We start from the raw sequence: 21,171 nt of genomic DNA, 5'->3' as shown, positions 1-21,171 counted from the left end.
GTACCCATACATTGTTAATGATTGAAAATTTCCATTTCCTTGTACATTTTCTGTGTTTTTTTAAATGTAGCATCTTATTGATGTGCTAAGAGCAAAAGTTTACTTTGAGTCATTATTGTCCTAAAGGTTCTTATCAAAATGCACCACATGAATTATCTGCAAATATCAATAACAGTGGTTCAGAGCTAACATCACTTTTCTTCCAAATTCATGATTCTTCAAAGGAAATTATGCTGGAATATTGGGATGAGAATAGTTTAAAGGTATGGTTTTAACCCTATTATGTTTAGGCACAGTCTGACATCTTTGCTGAAACCTCTCTTATAATTCAGTGTTGGAACTATTCTAAATTTTCTTTTTCTGCTAGTCGGAACCTCCTAGAATCAGCAACCTGCCAGTGATGAAGCTCTAACTTTTCCCCAACCAGAGCTGTTCAAATATAGTGTGAGCCATATATGTGATTTTAAATTTTCTAGTAGTTTCATTAGCTGACAGGAAATTAATACTAACAACATTTTAATTAGCCCACTATATCCCAAACGGTACTATTTCAACATGGAATCAATGTGCAAATCATTGGGATATTGTAAATTTTCTTTTTAATTTTCTTCAAAATCTGGTGTGTATTTATAGTTAGAGCACATCTCAGTTAACACGATGTATTTCAAGTGCTTAATAGGCATGAGTGGCTAATGGCTACTGTGTTGGACAGTGTAGCTCTAGACATTGGTTTCTAGCCACTTTCCTTTGGTGGCTGTGAGGGGATGACCACAGCCATTTTGAGAGTTAAACGAAGGTCGTGGACCACTTTCCCACAACAAAATATACGCACACACAGAAGACCATCTATAATTCCTTAAAGACCCATGGAGTCAATTTATATATGTGTATATACACATATATATGATTTATATTATATGCTATTAAATATAACATTTATGCAGTTTATTAATACAAACATTTTATACAAAACACTGTATAATGCATATCTGCATATATGTACATCATGCTTCACTAAGTCCTATAATTAAAATGTCTTTATGAGATCCTTTAATTACTGAAAAAGATTGTGAATGAGCTAACTTTAAAAATTTGGGCAGAATAAGGTAAAATAATTGAAGGGTGTATCTGTGATGTGTTTTGTTTAAGGGATTGCCACCTATAAAGCCAATCAAAGAAACGCTTCAGTATATATTTTCCCAGTGAATACCACCAGTATTATGGATCTGATCTTTTGAAGAACTATGTGGCTTTAGTAAAAAAAAAAAAAACAACAAAATTTACAAAGCTAGATTTGAAAGACATCTGATGACCTTCATAATGATGAAGCATGAAGGAGAATAAATTTGGTTGGCTGACACCAGTAATCATATCTCTGAGTCATAAGTTGACTCTATTAGACTGTGTTAATTAAAGATGTTTCTTAGCCTAATTAGACCTATTGGTCCAATGGCGGAGTCATCTAGGAGCACAGTCATTTGGGAGGCCCTGTCATTGTGACCAGCCTGGGAAGAGTGTCACAAACCTTCCCTGGCAGGACAGACCACTTGGCTGCAGTGACTTTTAAGAGTAAGGAATGTAAATTATAGAGTCTGCAGAAAGGGCACAGCACCGCCACCTTCTGCCTCGCCCCCAACCCCCCCCCCCGCCCCCCCGCCGCCACAGTCTCTGAAATGATTTGCTTCCCATTGCAGATAACAATACACCTAATGATATTCTTTAATCCATTTTAATACTTCCCAGAAATTTAATTGTATTCTATAAATACTTTTTAAACAATGAGGTAGCTTGCTGCTGGTGGTGTAAACGGTGGGTGGCCACTTGAGGTTCCCAGGTGAACTAGTTGGTAATTAGTTCTGAGTAGACTGTCTCAATGGAGTATAAAACCTCTAAGCAACCCATCTTTGTTTTGTTTTTTTCCTTGAGGTTTTTTAAAAAAAATTTACAGAAAATTTGCCGTCTTTACCGTTTATAGCTGTAAAGTTCAGTGGAAGTAAATATTCATAATTCTTGTGCGACTATCACTACAAATCTAGCTTCAGGACAATTTTTATCTTGCAGAACTGGGACTCTATACCCATTAATTAATAAATTCTCATTCAATTTTCATATCTACATTTAAACGCATGGTACTATATTCCACTATCTGTGTTCCTTATCACTTTTATTGTATTATGAAAGCATTTAATGGGTCGCAAAGAGTTGGGCACGACTGAGCAACTAACACTTACTTACTTACTTCACCTGAAATGTACCCTTTTAACAGATTTTAAAGTATACAGTGTGTTATTGTTCACTGGAGGTACAATATTGTACAGCAGATCTCTAGAGCTTGTTCGTTTCCCTTGACCGAAACTTTATGCCTGTTGATCAGTAACTCTGAATTCTCCTCTCCCGTCAGTCAATCCCTGCCAGCCATCATTCTCCTTTCTGTCTCTATGATTTTGACTATCCTAGGCACCTCACATCAGTGGAGTTTTATAGTATTTGCCTTTTTGTGACTGGCTTATTTCACTGGACTTCCCTGGTGGCTCAGATGGTAAAGCGTCTGCCTACAATGCGGGAGATCCGAGTTCTATCCCTGGGTTGGGAGGATCCCCTGGAGAAGGAAATGGCAACCTACTCCAGTACTGTTGCCTGAAAAGTCCCGTGGACGGAGGAGCCAGTTAGGCTACAGTCCATGGGGTCGCAAAGAGTCAGATAAGACTGAGCGACTTCACTAATCCCCTCAAGATTCATCCATGTTAAAGCATATATCAAAATTTTCTTCCTTTTAAGGCTGAAATACACACACACACACACACACACACACACACACACATATTATTGTGCTCATCCATACAACTACTGTGGCAAACAGTAAGTTTGTTTCTCAAAACATGGCCATCCACGGAAGCAACCCAAGTATACTTGATGACGCCTCTCAGGTCCTGTAGGTTCTGTTTGCTGTTGCTGTGTTAGTTGCTCAGTCGTGTCTGACTCTTTGCAGCCTCATGGACTGTAGCCCGCCAGGCTCCTCTGTCCACGGGATTCTCCAGGCAAGAATCCTGGAGTGGGTTGCCATGCCCTCCTCGAGGGGATCTTCTCAACCCAGGGATCAAACCTAGATCTCCTGCATTGCAGGCAGATGCTTTACCGTCTGAGCCACCAGGACACCCTGTGGGCTCTATTTGCTTTAATCATTTTCCTTTCTCTTCCTCAGACTCTATAATTTCAGCTGTCCTCTTTTTGATTGCAATGATTCTTTCTTCAGCCTCCTCAAGTCTGCCTTTGAATCCCTCTAGTGATTTTTTTCATTTCAGTTATATGTCTCCACTCTAGGATTTTTTTTTTGTTTCTTTTTAGATTATCTATTTTTTATTGGTATTTCCATTTTGTTTATGCATTGGTTTCTTGACTGTCTCCACACTTGCTTTAGTTCTTTGAGCATCTTTAAGGCAGTTATTTTAAAGTTTTTATGTAGTGTATCTACTATCAGCTCTTAGGGACAGTTTCTGGTTTTTATTTGTTTTTTGTTTTTCCCCTTGATTGGGCAATACATCTCTGTTTCTTTGCATGCTTTGTGATTTCTTTTTTTTTTTTTTTGGTTGAAAACTGGACATTTGAATCATTGAAAATTTTGGAAATCAAATTCTCTTTCCCTAGGGTTTGCTGTTTTGTTTTTGATAATGATGGGCTCTTTTTGTGCCAAGGTTCAGCCAAAAGTGTACACTGAAGAGCTTCTCAGGACTTTTCTGATTCTGCACCTTTCCCTGGGCGTGAGCAATCCGTGATCAGAATACAGATGCGCAGTATTTGGAGGGCAGAGTCCTTTTTGCATGCTCCAGTGCACACTTGCTTGCTGTGAGTTGTGTGTGTTCAGTCACTCAGTCCTGTCTGACTCTTTGCGACCCCGTGGATTATAGCCTGCCCAGCTCCTCTGACAACTGGATTTTCCAGGCAAGAATACTGGAGTGGGTTGCCATTTCCTCCTCCAGGAGATCTTCCCAACCCAGAGATCTTCCCAACCCAAACACGTCTCCTGAGTCTTCTTTACCCCTGAGCCACCTGAGCTGAGAAATGGGGACGAGGAATGGGCAGCTGCCGCTGAGCAGAGCTGAAATGGATGCAAATTAACCAAAACTTACCATTTAAATGTTCCCCTGGAAGTTGCAAGTCTTTGATAGACTCCAGAACTTCATAGTAGTTACATCAGACAGATTCTGCCAGGGAGATTTTGTTCCAGGTAGGGGATGGATTCCTGGTACCTCTTACTTCATCTTCCCAGAATCTTCCCTTTAAGGACTGAAATCCTGTTAATGTGATTCTAAACCTCTGTTATTCAAGTTGTCTCATTTTCTTTTCATAAGAAAATGACCCAGAAAGCTTTGCAGCTACCGTTAAGAAAAAATATCCAGTGTCTTTCACTTAAGAGAAGTGTGAAATTACTTGATCCAGTGAGTACCATCTATGTAAGTTGCTTCCTCAGATGGGAGAGTCATTTAACTCCAGAAAAAAAAGGGTCTATGGTTAGTTTTCCTAAAATTTATGGAATTCCTTCTGACTCTGGAGAACTTATAGAATATAAAAGTGCTTTGGTAAAGGCCAAAGAGGTTCACAGTTGCTTATTGCCCACCTACTATGCGTCCTGTTTTGAACAGGGTGCCCTGGACACAGAAATTGTGCTGATGGTCCATTCTTGGTCTTCTCTTGCATTTCTCATAGATAAAAATCACAAGCACAGCCTAAAGACTAGTACAAAAGTAGCAGAGTAGCTATTGAAATTCTCATGGCGTCATCTTTGACTCAGAGGAAATTTAAAAAGCCTTACTACAGTGGAACCCCTAAGCTAAACAAGGCAGAAAGATAATCAATGTTACTTCTGAAAACTGAGCAAAATGAAGGTGTGCCCTTACACTGCCACCTGGGCGTACCCACCAGAATGTTAAAATGTTAGAGAAAAGCAAATGGGAGTTCAGGGAAACATGAGGATTTCAGAATTATACATATGCAGTTAAACCTTAATTTGTGTCTTCTTTTATATGAGAACCCCAAAGAAGGTTATCCTGTATTTCTATAGTTTGATAACAAATGTTTTTAGAGAAGCAGAAAGATATCATGCATCATACCTTTCATTTACTTTCTTTAAATAATTATCCTCCCATCACTGATTATTTTTTTAGCAAATGAATTCTTCCTCTCATACTAGCCTTCTCCATTATTTTGGGGTTTTCAGTATTAAAAGCAAGTAAAAATAGCTAGGATATTCCCTTTGTGTGACTCTGTTGTTGTTCAGTTGCTAAGTTGTATCCAACTCTTGCAGCCCCATGGATTGCAGCCTGCCAGGCTCCTCTCTCCATGGGATTTCCCAAGCATTGCCATTTCCTTCTCCAGGGGAATCATCCCTTCCCAGGGATCGAACCCATGTCTCCTGCATTGGCAGATGGATTCTTTACTACTGAGCCTCCAGGGAAACCCTTTGTGTAACTTTAGGGAGATACAAGCTCTTAAGAAGAGTCAAAAAATTTTAAAACTTTTTTTTTTAGGGCAGAGGCAGAGAGAATAATATAACACCCTTCTCTTGTACCCATCACCTTCTATAATTATCAACATTGTAACATTGTGTCTATCCTGCCTTATCTATCTTACTAGAAGCCCCACCAACACACACACACCCCACACCCTTGAAGTATTTTATAGCCTAGGAATTGCACAATAAGTGCTGTCCCTGTGACCAGCTTGGTGTTTGTTATTTGAGAAAATGAGTTCTCTATTCGCTGTGTACCTCGTTTCCTCATTTGTAACATGGAAATGTGAGACTCATGTAATACAGTGTCCTGAGGTAGGCAAAGTACTAAACGTAAACTTATCAGATGAATCTTGTTCCTTTGTGCTTATGGCAAGTTAAAATCTAAATTCCCTGCTATATTATTTATAGCCTTAGAAAATGAAAGCTTAAACCTTTGTTTCTTCTTATATTCATTTTATTGTCTCATAATTCACCATGCCAATGAAAAAGAAGGGAGTGAAATGACCTTTATTGTGTTCTTAAAATGAACGAGCCAGTGGACCAGGCTCCTCCTCACTTGTTTCATAAGTAAGCCAGCCCCTGGAGTAGGCATTATGACCTGCATTTTCCAAGGAGAAATTAGAAAGTTTAAATTATTGGCTAAAAGTCTCATAGCATTTCAGACCCACATGCCTCCTGTCTTATTCGAGTTTGGGGAATGGAATGGAATGCAGGGAGCTGGTTGCCAGGTAACAGAAGAGGCCAGGAAGCCAACTGGGATAGATGAGGCAACACAGGGGCTAGAAACTAGGAAGCTGCTATCATTCCTAGACTGGAGTGGAAGCAGGATCACCCTGCAGAAGCTGAAACCACTGCTGGCCTGTCCTGCAGGAGGCCCGCATGGAGGCAGCCATCACACACTCCTGCTGCACCAACTGACCGGGGTCAGGGCAGGGAGCCCACCCTAGGGCAAGCAGGTCCACATCGGTCTGCACCAGGGAGCCTGTTTTAAAGCAAAACCAGCTTTCCATCTTGAGCCTTATGTTTGTTTGCTGAACAGTCTTGTTTTAGAAAGCAGAATACATGCAAAAATAGATTTTTAAGGGACTTTGCAGGAAATCCGATTTGCATATAGTCTCTTAAATTTTCAAGCTATTTTTTTTCAGCTTTTAAAAAAGTCTTTCACCTAGTCTACTAACCTGAAAAGAGCAAAAGTACTTCTCAAGGAATGTTTAGAGATTTGTGGAAATGCAGTCATCAGTCAAGAATTGTTTGTCGGACCGCTACCACAGGACTAGGAAAAAAAGAATTTAATCTACCATCTGGTTGAGCAGGCAAAATACACATGTATGAAGTAATCAGTAAGCAGGAGCATATATAATAAAGTGCTGATTCGTTTGCTTTACTAAGAAAATAGAGACTTCCATGCAACATGAAGATCTGATGTGCCATTAGCAGGACAAGGCTCAGAACTAGTCAGGAAATGCTGGGTTGAACACAGGGCACTGGGTTTCTGCCTTGAGCAGTCGGTTTACCCAGGAGCCCTGAGCTGCCCTGGCCTGTATGACTTGGGGAAGCTCCCATGGGTGCTGACTCAGTGTGGTGATTGGAGGAGTAGAAACCTCCATTTCCTGACATGGTGCCCACAGAGCTCCTCTCCAAGCAGTGGTTTCAGTCCTAGCTGGGTGTTAGTTTCAGCTGGGGAAGTTCAGGGATGTACATCTGTCCCCAGCATCACCCTGGGTAAACTAAATCTGAATCCCCGGACTCTAGCTTAAGCGGTTCCAAAAGTGCTTGGGCACTTGTGACCTGCACTGAAAGATGAGTTGTTGTTCAGTCACTAAGTCTTGTCTGACTCTTTTTGACACCATAGACTGCCACACACTAGGCTTCCCAGTCCTTCACCATCTCCCTGAGTTTGTTCAAGCTCATGTCCGTTGAGTCAGTGATGCCATCCAATCATCTCATCCTCTGTCGCCCACTTCTTCTCCTGCCCTCAATCTTTCCCAGGATCAGAGTCTTTTCCAATGAGTTGGCCAAAGTACTGGAACTTCAGCTTCAGCATCAACCCTTCGGGAGGTCTGGTATGCTGCGATTCATGGGGTTGCAAAGAGTCGGACACGACTGAGCGACTGAACTGAACTGAACTTCCAATGAATATTCAGGGTTGGTCTCCTCTAGGATTGACTGGTTTGATCTCCTTGCAGTCCAAGGGACTCTCAAGAGTCTTCTCCAACACCACAGTTCAAAGGCATCTATTTTTTGGCACACAGGCTTCTTTATGGTCCAACTCTCACATCTGTACATGACTACTGGAAAAACCGTTGCTTTGACTATACAGACCTTTGTCAGAAAAGTAATGTCTCTGCTTTTTAATATGCTGTCTAGTTTGGTCATAGCTTTTCTTTCAAGGAGCAAGTGTCTTTTAATTTCATGGCTGCAGTCACCATCTGCAGTGATTTTGGAGCCCCCCAAAATAAAATCTGTCACTGTTACCATTTTTCCCCATCTATTTGCCATGAAGTGATGGAACCAGATGCCAGAATTTTAGTTTTTTGAATGTTGAAGAATTTTAAGCCAGCTTTTTCACTCTCCCCTCACCTTCATCAAAAGACTCTTTGGTTTCTCTTTGCTTTCTGCCATTAGTGGTGTCATCTGTATATCTGAGGTTATTGGTATTTCTCCCGACAATCTTGATTTCAGCTTGTGATTCATCCAGCCTCGTATTTCACATGATGTACTCTGCATATAAGTTAAATAAGCAGGGTGACAATATACAGCCTTGAGGTACTCCTTTCCCAATTTTGAACCAGTGCATTGTTCCATGTCCAGTTTTAACCATTGCTTCTTGACCTGCATACATGTTTCTTGGAGGGCAGGTAAGATGGTCTGGTATTCCCATCTCTTTGATATGCTGTCTAGGTTTGTCATAGCTTTTCTTCCATGGAGCAACCCACAGCTAAATGAAGGCTTTTTGACCCTTAGGGAGCACCCCTACCCCACCCTCCCCAGCAAGCCTTTGTCTCTGTAAGCAGCAGTGGTGCAGGGGGTGAGCTAAGCGGTGTGCACCAGGCTCCAGAGGGCCCTGGGATCACGCTTCATTACTTCTTGATTTTGCCACAGCTGTCACTGGACACGCAAACGTTGATCTCCATCAGCATTCCCCAAATTGCAGAAGGAAGACCTTCCAGCTGTTTTCACATAGTCTTTATTATTTTCTTAAACAGGTTTATTTGGATATAATTCATAATTTACCCTTTAAAACATACAATTTGATATTTTAAATATTTTATTATTTTAATATTTATTATTGAAAGTGAAAGTTGCTCAGTCATGTCCAAGTCTTTTCAACCCCATGGGCTATATGGAATTCTCCAGGCCAAAATACTGGAGTGCATAGCCTTTCCCTTCTCCAGGGGATCTTCCCCACCCAGGGGTTGAACCTAGGTCCCCTGCATTGCTGGCGGATTCTTTACCAGCCGAGCCACAAGGGAAGCCCCATTTTACTAACTCAGTGTTATTATTTTTATTAGTACTGAGTACAGAGTTGTCCAAGCATCTCTTAAAGGTCATTTTGCAATGTTTTTGTTACCCCCTAAATGAAACTCAGTACCTTTTGGGGGGGTTTTAAATCTAATAGAGGCATTTCAGAAGCACACTAGGTTTTGGTGCTCTTTCAGAGCTGAGCTTAGGCTTGCAGAAGCTCAGGTTTTGTCTGTCTTCCTTCTCTTCTAATATGTGTAGAAGTTTGAGCTTCAGCTCATCCTGTGACGTATACCCTTGTCTCTGAGTATGTCAGAGTGTATCTGGGTAGCACTGGGGAGGCGGCCCCAAATGCTGCAGAGCCAAAGCTTGCCGCTGGCATACGTCCTTAGCTGGGTGGGAGCACAGTGCCAAGCTTCATGGCTCCTTGCTCCTATTGATTTCCCGACACGTTTGTGAGATTGCTAGGGCAGAAAACTGGATGCATATTAATGCTGTCTTCTAGAATGAGGACAAAGGACAGCTATGCTTACCAAATATATAGCGATGCCAGGAAGTGGAAACAGGTTGGAAAATTCTTTTTGAAGCAGGACCAAAAAGCCCTTTAGCTGATATTTTCTCTGCCTCTAAACTCCTATCTCTCTTATTCTCTCATGTGTTTTCATCTTAGCTCCTGGCTTCTGGGGCCTCATCCTCCTAGTGAAATGTCTCCTGCTTTAGGGCTGGCATCCTGCACTTCCTGTCTTTGCTCCTGTCCAGCTCCTAAAACATCCTAAAACAGGATGACACTTTGGTATTGTGTGTCTGATTAATTTCATAAAAAAAAAAACACACACACACAACAGTTTTAGAATAGAAAGGTTTTATTGGGTTTTGTTGAGTTTTTTGAGTTGTTTTCCTTTTAGAGCATTGGGTTGAGACTTTCTTGATGGGCATCAGAAGTTTTCAGCTAGCTGCTAACTAGCCCAGTCTCTGGCCTCCAGAGTATAACCCACGCATGTAGCTGACATGCAGTGTGACTGAGGAGGAGCTCACGTTTCACATCCTATTTCTTTATCAATAAAATAAGCTGCCAGTTCTGTCCCTAGAGTTCTTTTACTGCTATGGCAGTCAGGGAGACCACAGAGAGGAAATGCCTAGCGCTGGGCTCACAAAGTAGATGCTTAGAACATGTTAGTTTCTTTCCACTCTTAGAGAAAAGTCCTTCCTGGATATTTCAGGTTTGTGGTTCAGTTCCTGACGCCTTCCCTTTTCCATGTTTCTCTCAGCTCTTCCCAAACCATCAACTACATGTAGTGATAGCAGACAAAGGTTTCTTTCTTCACTCTTTGAGACACTTGCTGCAGTTTCCTAAGCTGAATCAAATCTGAAGTGTGTAATTTCCAAACATTTATTTCATCAGCAGAATGGAAAGAATGTGGAAAGTACACAGTTATTCCATGAATGTAGAAATCAGGAACTTTGAATCTCTTTCAATGAAAAGATGTAACTGATGTTGTATCATTAATGAGCTACTGAATGGACTTCCCTGGTGACTCAGATGGTAAAGAATCCACCTGCAGTGTGGGAGACCTGGGTTCGATCCCTGAGTTGGGAAGATCCCCTGAAGAAGGGCATGGCAACCCACTCCAGTATTCTGGCCTGGAGAACTCCCATGGACAGAGGAGCCTGATGGGCTACAGTCCATCGGATTGAAAAGAGTTGCACACGACTTAGCGACTAAGCACAGCACAGCACCAGCTACTGAATATGAATAAGCGCCAAGGAATGGTGAGGGCAGTGGTTCGCTTATAAAGTTTCCATTTACTGGAAATTGAATGGCATTAGGTAATTCTTATTAATTCTGTTAGAGTTTTGTTAGAGTGAGGATGTATTGTAATTATAGAGGGAAAAGTCCTCAGTTTAAAGACATGCTTGATAAAATGTTTAGGGGTAAAGTCTCAGGATATCTACAGTTTACTTTCAAATGCTGGTAAATATGCAAATATATGTAGATTATGTGTCTGTCCATAATATATGATGAGATATCAGTATATGGCAACAGTAGTTAATAGTTGTTGCCTCTCAGTGGTGGGACTATGGATATTCATTGTATTTTTCTTTCAACTTTTCTGTATGTTAGAAAATTTTTATAATAAAAAGCCAGGTTAAAAAAACTAGAAAAAATATAATCCTGATAGTTACTAAAAAATGTTGTCATTTCACTATGTGATCTTTTATATATATTATTATACTTACTCTATTGAGAGCAAATATTTCTTTTGAAGTTAAAAAATGACAATTTTTATAGTACATAATTTTTATAATTTGTCATTACAATTTAACATTTTAAAAAGCATTTGTGTTTTTAAAACCTCATTTTGTAAAACATATATTTATAATAGACATTTTAAGCAAAAAAAAAAGCATTTGTTTTATATATATATCCCTCTCAAACTATTATTTGGAAACTATGTAATTGTGAGGGATTTTGAGCATTTCAGTGGAAGCAAGTAACTGATGATGTTGGTTAATCTGGAGGACTGCAATTTTGAAATACCAGGGAATCAACCTTATAAACGTTTTATAGTAAGATATCTATCTACCTTTATTTTAAAGAGAAAAGGCTGTCTGCATGTTTACCGTAGGGTAAATCATAATGTATGTTTGCCACCTGAGCAAGAAGCAAAGTGGGACCTTGCAGAGAGCCTGGAGCCTTGCCCAAGACAAGAGTGAGTTGTGGGTCTGTATTCTCGTTTCTAAAATGGGACTTCACACGTGGTGCTAGTGCAAAGAATCCGCCTGCCAATGCAGAAAACTCAAGAGATGCGGGTTCAGTCCCTGGGTCGGGAAGATCCCCTGGAGGAGGAAATGGCAACCCACTCCAGTATTCTTGCCTGAAGAATCCCATGGAGAGAGGAGCCTGGTGGGCTACAGTCCATGGGGTCGCGTGGGCAGGACACACCTTAGTGACTAAGCCACCACCACCTCCTCTGTCCATGAAGTTTCCCAGGCACGAATACTGGAGTGGGTTGCCATTTCCTTCTCCAGGGGTGGGCAAACTCTTGACTAGGTCATCTGGGTGAAACAAGCCCTGTAGAGAGCTTCATTCACCAAGCTACTGCAGTCTGCCTGCTTTTCTGTGCGCAGAAATTCATGAGAGGTTTCTGTTTGGGGAAAAGTTTTCCATTCGTGAAAGTGATTTCTTTCTAGTTTTTATACAAAGAACTACCGAAAGATTTCACCCACATGTCTAATATTGCTTAGCCTTTTTATTTTACAAAAATATCTGTTGATATGATTTAAAGAAATATTATCTTGTTTCATTTATCATAGTATGTGTGGTGTAGTTGCTAAGTCATGTCCAACTCTTGTGACCCCATGGAGTGTAGCCTGCCAGGCTCCTCTGTCCATGAGATTTTCCAAGCAAGGATACTGGAGTGGGGTGCCATTTCTTTCTCCAGGGGATGTTTCCAACCCAGGGATCAAACCCAGGTCTACTGCACTGCAGGCGGATTCTTTACTGACTGAGCCACAGGGGAAGCTCTTATCATAGTATAGAGACAATAGATTTACAGTCAGAAAACCAGCTTTGCAAGCTTTTCTCATTTACTAGGTATATGTCTTTGTGAAAAGCACATCACATGACTTTTATTCTTAATTATTTTAATCCATGAAATCACGTGAGCATCTTTTTTTGTCTCAGATAAAAATGTATATGAAAGTGCCTTGTAAGTAATAAAAAATGGTAAACATTATTATTATTTTTGCTATTATTGCCATTCTTTTTCATTTGAATAACAAGTGACCTGCATATCCAGGTTTGATTCCACTGTAGGGAACATGATCGGGTTTTATGTTTCAATTTAACTAAAGATGACTGGGCTAAGACCCAATAGTGAGCTTTTCATTTTCTTATATTTAGGTTCCTTTTCCCACTTTCTTGCATATCCCGCTTATACAAGAAATAAAACAATTCTTTGTCCCTAATTTTCAGGAACATGAAATATTTTCATTTATCAAAAAAATTCAAGAATGGGAACTCCCCTGCTCGTCCCGTGGTTGGGATTCTGTCTTCCAGTGCAGGGGGTGAGGGTTTGATCCCTGATGGGGACACTAAGATCCCATATGCCATGGGGCAACTAAGCCCCACACCAGCAACTAGAGAGGCCACACACCTCACCTGAGACCCAGTGCCACCAAAAATAAATGAAATAAATATTTTTTTAAAAATTCAATAATCTTCATGGCTTCTTTTATCAAACCAAATAGCATGTAAACTACTTGAAGCTTTTATATACCACATAAAAATACTTCCTTGCCAGTGCAGGAGACGTCAGAGAAAGATGTGAATTGGCTCCCTGGGTTGGGAAGATCCCCTGGAGGAGGGCATGGCAACCCACTCCAGTGTTCTTGCCTGGAGAATCCCATGGACAGAGGCCTGGCAGGCTGCAGTCCACGGGGCTGCCAAGAGTCAGACATGACTGAAGCAACCTAACATGCGTGCAAAATTACTTCCATTCATTACCAGTGTCCTAGTGAGAAAAACAATTCTGATTCAGGACATAATGAAATTCTAAAGCCATAGGTAATGAGCGTTGGAGGTATGGTCTTCCCAATGCATGCTTTATCTTTCTGTGTTGGTAAATAAACAGACAGAACTCCAGAGAATTTCCTCCCTTGCGTTCATGCTGAACTGAGGCTTAAGTAATGGCTTCGGCTCAGTATGGTCCTCAGACATCTCATCTCCATGAGGAACCAGATGTAGCCTATGCTGGCAATTTGGGCTTTGAAATTCCAGGAGGCATTTTGTAGGAGACGAGATGCCGGCTTGGCACCACTATCAGATCTGTGTCTGGTTAATTACAGACTTACTTTCTGCATCCTAAATAAATGTCTGTAGCTTCCCTTTATTTTTGAAGGCCACCTATGTCGATGGAGAATTATTAACAGTTCTCAGGAGGAAGATTAAAGGTGTCCTTTTTTTATAGTCTGTATATTTAGCTCTTTGGGATTAAAGTCACTATTATATTATCTTGTATCACCTCCCTCTATTAAATGTTATCTCTTTTAATATTTTTACAGCATGTCAGTGGAAGAACCAGTAGATCGCCTTCCAAGTCAGGAGAAAAGAAAGGATCAGATGAGGTAATTTCTAGAATACTGAATTTTCGTTTTCTCTTGTTTTTAAATTGTGAATTCTATCGTGAAATAAATAATGAGGTAGCAAATATCTCCTATTAAAATGTTCGCAAATTTAGTTTTAACTAAGAGCTGCTTCAATGCTGTAAGAGGAAATCATTAAAAATAAATAAAGTGTTCCTCAGAGAAGAACTATTTCCTCCAGAAATAGCTTTTATTTAGGAGTAGAACTCAGTTATCTAGGGTGTTGTCTTTATAGTAATTGGTGAATCTTAACTGTTTTTTTTTTTTTTTTTTTGAACAAAAACATACAGAAGGGAAGCTAAATGCTACTGTTGATAAAGGAAATCTTTTTTTATGAGAGTCATCGTGAAAGGACAACGGTGATAACCTAGATTAAACCAGTCATTCAGGCTCATAAATAAAAGGGAGAGAAAGGGACTATTTTTATTTGGTTCCATCCTGTGGAAATACTAGTGAAAGCAAACCTCACTTTGAGATGGGTTGTCTTTGAGTCCATGAATTTCTCCTTTCACTGAATGATACCCCATTATGTTCACCATCAGCATCGTCTGGTCTCCATGGAAGGGTCATGTGAAAGTTCTAGCCTCTGAGAGGCTCCTAGGCTTGCTTCCTTTTGTTGCTTTTTACATTTTAAATCCCAGTGGAATATTCATCTTCATTCAGTAGAAATAATTACCATCATTCACCCCAGTTTGTAAAAGAGCCAGGTCCTGAAAGGTACCTGGAAATTTAAAAAGCATAAAGTAACCATTTTGGGTTTCCTCTCTTATTAGCATGCTTCCAAAAATCTAGCTTCTCTTTCTGCTTATTTTCTGCAGTTTTGAAATATTCCATATATTTCCGTATATTCAGTATGAAGGGGGCCATTATGACTAGAACTTGCTATGAATTCTGCATGAAGGTTTATAGTCCTCAGCTGTCTACTATTGTTTCCATTACCAACACCCAAGTCAATATAATTTAGATTATTTCTTACCATGCAAACCTGCAGTGAATAGTTTTGTTTCCATGGAAGAAAATTTTCTTTACAAAGTAAAAATAAACTTTTATTAAGGTTTTATCCTGGCCCTTAGTTAAATTATTTAAATTTTTTTTCCATGGGAATAAGCCAACTTTTACTAGCACGAAGATCTATGTACCTAACATCACTTAGTTCCCCTATCAATCCTACTCTTTAAATATATTCCCAGATAAATTATCTACCAAATAGGTTTCCTGTTGAATAAAGAGACAACTATAGTGTCTCTTTATTGTCCAGATCAGGAAATAATGTTTTTAGATATTATTCTTTATGTTAATATTAATCAAGTTGAAAACATTTGCACAAGAAAGGAAATCTTCCAGTTCAATCAAGTGACTGGATAGTGACCTAGTTCTAAGAATCCTAGATCTTACAGGATTATTCTCAACAATTACGTTTTTATGTGGAAGCTTAAATATTATGTCTTGAGTGTACAGATATCATTGGTTAAGGCAGCAGCTGCTCACCCAGTTTAGATCTCTTCTGATGTCTGGACTATAAAATGCCTCATTTTCATTTTTATAAAGGACTTGGGAAAATTGATAAGGAGTCCTGTTATCAGGACAACCAGAGGAGAATTCGAGACTTCCGTGTCTGTGTGATGACTGTGCTTGCAGTTCTTTGAAAGTGAAAGGCTAAGCTTCCATCTCAGGAGAGGAAAGAAAGAATTTTTCTTTTTTTTTAATCAGCAGTTCAAGCAAGTCTGACTTTGTTTCATAACATGTCTGGGAAATTCAGATTCACAGCTCTTGCGTTTGTGCCAGAACCTGGTCATCTGGGTCTGTTCTGCTCCACCCCAGCTGGCTGACAGAGAGGAGAGCCAGGCTTTGCCCTGCTCCTGTGACATAAATCACTGCAGAGGTTCAGATAGCCTGAGACTGAGGACGGCTTATTATCTCGCCAAATTCTGCCCATATCTATTTGATAGGGTGGATGGATGTGTAGGTGGAATCATCTAGTGGTCTAGTTATATTTCCAATGTGGTCTGTCTCCAAGGAGTCTCTCATTCTTTATGTCATGGATGACATATTATGGCCCTGGAGACAATTCAAGGAAATCTGTTGGTCATTATTTTTACTCTGTGTTTGTGATTATAAAACCACGTGTAGTCTGGACTTGTCATCTGCCCTGCCTACCGCCCACAACCAGTTACTATCCTCTTCAGATTACTAGAGAAAGATTTCCTAAAACTGATTCTTCCTCACAAATGCTTTCTTATCTACTGTTCTGTTGAACAAGAAGTAAGATTAAGAAGCTTATTGGGGGGTTTTGGTTATCCATTTTCAAACTAGCATCTACCTCCAAAGGGTAAATAGCTTGTTGTCCCCAAGCATATGCAGACATACTGATTAAGCTTCCAAGGACTAACCTAGGCCTTTGAAACAAAGTCAGTTTGAAAATGTGCTTTCTCTGCTCAGGGGTACTTCTTCAGTGCCTTTCATTTGGAGATGCAAGAAAAAGGGTGAAAGAGAAGGGCTTCGGGAAGATTTAACCAGGATTGAAAATGATTAGATTTAGACAAGAACCATTATGATATTGTCATAGATAAAAATACCTGGGGATGAATGCAGCTGTGTGAATTTCAGACTTCTTTCTCTCCTGCTACCATAAATGGTTTTTACTTATCTTGAATATGACCCCTATACACCCACTAAGTGATCCTAGGATGTCTGCAGTTATTTAAATAGACTCTTGCAACTAAAATATCATTTGTCATGTTGCATTTGTAATATAAATGCTTGAGGATGGAGTTGAGTAAGTTTCTTTGAAAATGTATGTTTTGTTTTTTGTGACAATCATTAAGAACCTAAGTCCTTCTCAGATGTAGCGGAACTGTAAGACCAAAAGTTGAATGGACTTAAAAAAACCAAAGATAAAATGACTACAGAGTAGGAAAGAGAAAAATGAAAACATTTGGCAGCACCTTTAAATACAGTGGAACAAAGTAGTCTTTCCAAACCTGCAATCAAATCTATTTAAAGTGTTTGACTGACACATCTGACCACCCTGGGGGAGTGTGAGCATCTTAGCAGCATATTTCCGTGACGTCCTGAGAAATAGAATTTAAGACAAGTGATGCGCATGATCTCACAGAGCCTGTTTTAGGGACTTCAGATTTAATAATGGATATATTTTTATGGGTAAAGAAAGGGAGATGTATAGAGTCGAAATTGTGCCTTAAAGGTATTTGATAAATTCTGTTTACCATAATTTATTCGTGGTATTCTTTCCCTCAGTGTGTTTACCTCTCTTCCTTCTAAAGTCCATGAATTACTCCAACATTTTAAAATTTCTTTCTAACATATTTTTTCTCTTGATGAGATTGTCTTTTTTTCATCACAAAAGTAATATGTACTTGTGAAAAGCAAAAGTGATTTACCCTGTCTTACCACTTAAGTTGTAACTGCTGCTACAAAATTTTGTGTGTACTCTCAAATCATCATGATAATATAATATGTTCATAGTTATTATATATACTGATTTTTGTAGCTTTTTAATAATGATGCAGCTCTTATGTATCATTATTGAAACATTTCAATATATTTTTTCTAAAGAAAATTTGGAAAGTATCAACAATTTTAGAGAAAAAACATTGCATCTAGAATTCCAGCCCCTCGAGAGATGGCCACTATTTCCATCTTTGAGTACCTTCCTTCATCTTTTTCCTGTGTGTGTTAGTGTTAGTCATTTAGTCTTGTCCTGCTCTTTGCGATCCCATGGACCACAGTCCACCAGGTTCCTCTGTCCATTGAATTCTCCAGGCAGGAATACCGGGATGGGTAACCATTCCCTTCTCCAGGGGATCTTCCCAACCCAGGGATCTAACCTGGGTCTCTTGCATTACAGGCAGATTCTTTACCATCTGAGGCACCAGGGAAGCCGTATTTTATGTTTAAGCTGAAATAACAAAGGAACATTACTAGCCTAAAAGGGCCTAGACTAAAGATGATAAACAGTGTGCTTTGTGATAGATAAGTACTTTCCAATTGAAAGGAGTCATCGTTGTGTGTGGCTTTTAAATACATGGGGTTTTCCAGGTGGCGCTAGTGGTAAAGAACCTGCCTGCCAAAGCAGGAGCTGTAAGAGATGCTGGTCCCACCCCTGAGTACGGAATGGTCCCATCCCTGGAGAAGGGAATGGCAACCCACTTCAGTGTTCTTGCCTGGAGGATTCCATGGACACAGAGCCCACAGAGGAGCCTGGTGGTCTACAACCCATGAGGTCGCAAAGAGTCGGACATGACTGAGCGACTAACACTTCCACTTTTAAATACGTAGAAAATCGTATTTAAGTACCTTGGCATTTCATATAGTATTTAATCTGGTTATTATTTTGTGCTGTGTGTTTGAGAGAGGAAAACATATTTCTTGTTAACAAGTTTTCTGGGACAGTGTTCCCGCCAGCAAGTGATAAAGCCGTCCTTAGCAAATTCTGGAAGAGTGCCACAGCAAATGTTATTTTAAGGGGTGTTAAGTCATTACAATCTCTTGTCCACTTTAACTGTGGGGACTTGATTGTGCTGGACAGTTCATGTCCCAGTGCCAAGAAGGAGGCAACACTGAAAAGGTGCCCCAAGGGCAGTCCCAGTATGTCTTACCTGGAGATCCAGAACTCTGCTGGATGTCCGATTTGAAAGGCTAAACTCACTAAACTCACTAGACTTCACTGGTGGCTCAGATGATAAAGTGTCTGTCTACAATGCGGGAAACCTGGGTTTGATCCCTGGGTTGGGAAGATTCCCTGGAGAAGGAAATGGCAACCCACTCCAGTACTCTTGTCTGGAAAATCCCATGGACGGAGGAGCTTGGTGCAGGCCACTGTCCATGGGGTCGCAAAGAGTCGGGCATGACTGAGCGACTTCACTTCACTTCACTTCAAACTCACTAAAGGAAGTTCCAAAATCCTTTTCAATTGCAGTTTCCAATTTTTTTTTAAATTCTAAATTTTGATTTTCTTCCCATTAACTAGAGTATCTTTAAGATAATTTATTTTTCAGTGAAGACACATGGATGGTGATTTTCTGCATCTGTGTGGATCTAAGCATGCTTTTATGCTGGCCTCACACAAGATGCTACTACAAAATTGTGCATTTTGGGGTAACAGTTCTGTTCCCTTAAAATTTTCTACCTGTTGCCCCATAGTTTTCTGACTTTTTGTGCTATAGAAAAGATGTCTGAGGGAGCCTAATTGTTATTTATTTTTAGAGAACTTGTTTTTCCTGCTTTGATGTATTTGTGATTTCTTTTTCTTTTATTCTTACAGTTTTAAAAAATTGCCAGGATGTGCCTACATGTGTGTTTTTCTATTAATTTTTTCCTAGAATGTCTATTATGCAATTATTGGTATTATTTCAGTTTCTTTTTAAACATACATATAGTTGTGAGATCAGACACTCAGTAGTCACCTGCCTCAGTTTTCTCTTTGACCTTTACCTTTGTGTTCTGTGAGAGTTTCTGAAGTTTATCCCCCATATTTTTATTTCTGTCATCTAAATTCTGCTCCTTGAAACTTCCAATACAGGCTTAAATTTTGCCTTTTCCCCTGTTGCATTGTACCCCTCTCCAATCCAATCTTCCCGCATCTCTCTCTGTTTCACCCTGTGGTTTTCCCATCTCCATCTTCTCTCCGTCTGTGGCTCTCTACCCAGGTTTCACGGGGGCAGTGCCATCTCGTTTCCTATTAAGGATGCAGACAGTCTTCTTTTCTGAAATTTTCTTCTTGTAGTGTATCATTTTATGAGATTTACCATCTCAGTCTTCAGGAAAATGGCGTCTTTCTTGACAGTTTTCCTTTGGTTTTTCATCTTCTCACTTATCTGATTAAATGTCTTTTTTTGGAACTCAGGCAAGGCCTAGGAGGCCAAAGTTTTCCTGCAAACCAGAGGCAGGTGGAGGATGTGGTGAGGGGGTGGGGGAGGTGGTCTTTCCCAGGAAGCCTCCACAGGGTCCTGCTCAGTGACCGTCAGGGTGGAGATTTTACTCCAGTTTTGGCAATTCCCTGACTTCCTTTGTTGTTGAGTCAATTCCAGCCTCTTCTGTGAGAAGATGAGTAGAACCTGCTGTTGAGATTATTTTGTAGTAGAATTCCTGGGGTGGTCTCCTAATGACTCTCTTTCACGTCTTGAATCCAGTCTCCCCTTTTCTAGCCTCCTTTGGGTATAACCTGTGAAGTAGGCCTTCATTGCAGACTCTGTTCTGTTTATTAACTGTGAGTAGCTCCTCATGAGTTTCAACAGAAGGGCTTGAGGTTTAGGATTTCGGGAGCATTCCGTGTGTCTCCTCTTTTCTGCAGTTTCTCTGAGTGGTTTCCGGTGCGTGTGCCTCGTTCTGTGTGTATGTCATCATGATGTACTTTAGGTACTGCTTGCCTTTCAGCGACTGATACTTGTTTACGTAGGTAATAAGAGTGTATATTTTCTCATGTGGAGCCTGCCATATGGGTCTTCGCGAGCCATCTATGGATTTAAGTTCAAAACCTACGGTTAGAATACCAGCCATTATGTAGCCATTCAAACAGCCTGTTTATCTGAAGACAGGTTTTCAGGTTGAATTCTGAGAAAAACGCAGGGAGTTTCTCAAATTCAAGACAAAAACTCTTTGCCATCTTGAGACCATGGTGAGAGTATCTTCTTTCTCACGTGCCGTGGGAGCATTGAAAAGCCACACTCCCCACGCAGTTAGCCTGCCCCCCGTCCACGGTGCCCACAGAGGCAGCATGTTGTAGTCGCTGAGAGCAGGCCCTGGAGTCCCAGTGTGTGGACTTGTCCCCAGCTCTGCAGCTTCCTAGCTGGGTGTTCTTAGGCAGGTTACTTCGCCTCCCTAAGGGTACCTTTCTCATGTGTCCATGGAGACAGTGATAGGTTCTACATGAGTTAATGTGAAGATCAATGAGACCAAGCAAATGAAGTGTCTAGAACAGTGCCTGGGACATGTGACGGTGTTAGCTGCTATTATTATTATTATTACTACTGTTATTACTTTTACTAGCCAATGAGGAGAACTTGTTTGCCAATAAAGGCTTTAGAGCCAGGACT

At 40.3% G+C, this 21,171-nt stretch overlaps 1 protein-coding gene across 5 annotated transcripts in view; it reads left to right on the top strand.

Moving 5' to 3' along the window:
• CAST (calpastatin) overlaps window positions 1–21,171 on the top strand; it is a 134,069-nt gene that overhangs the window by 2,368 nt on the left and 110,530 nt on the right. For all 5 annotated transcript variants that reach the window (XM_018050016.1, XM_018050019.1, XM_018050015.1 and 2 more), the window contains exon 2: window positions 14,036–14,098. In XM_018050016.1, coding sequence (XP_017905505.1) covers window positions 14,036–14,098 — 63 coding nt within the window. The remainder of the gene's footprint in view (window positions 1–14,035; window positions 14,099–21,171) is intronic.

Source organism: Capra hircus, chromosome 7 (assembly GCF_001704415.2).
Source record: "Capra hircus breed San Clemente chromosome 7, ASM170441v1, whole genome shotgun sequence".
NCBI lineage: Eukaryota > Metazoa > Chordata > Mammalia > Artiodactyla > Bovidae > Capra > Capra hircus.
The sequence above is the reverse complement of the archived record's forward strand: the minus strand, read 5'-3'. Positions and strand labels throughout refer to the sequence as shown.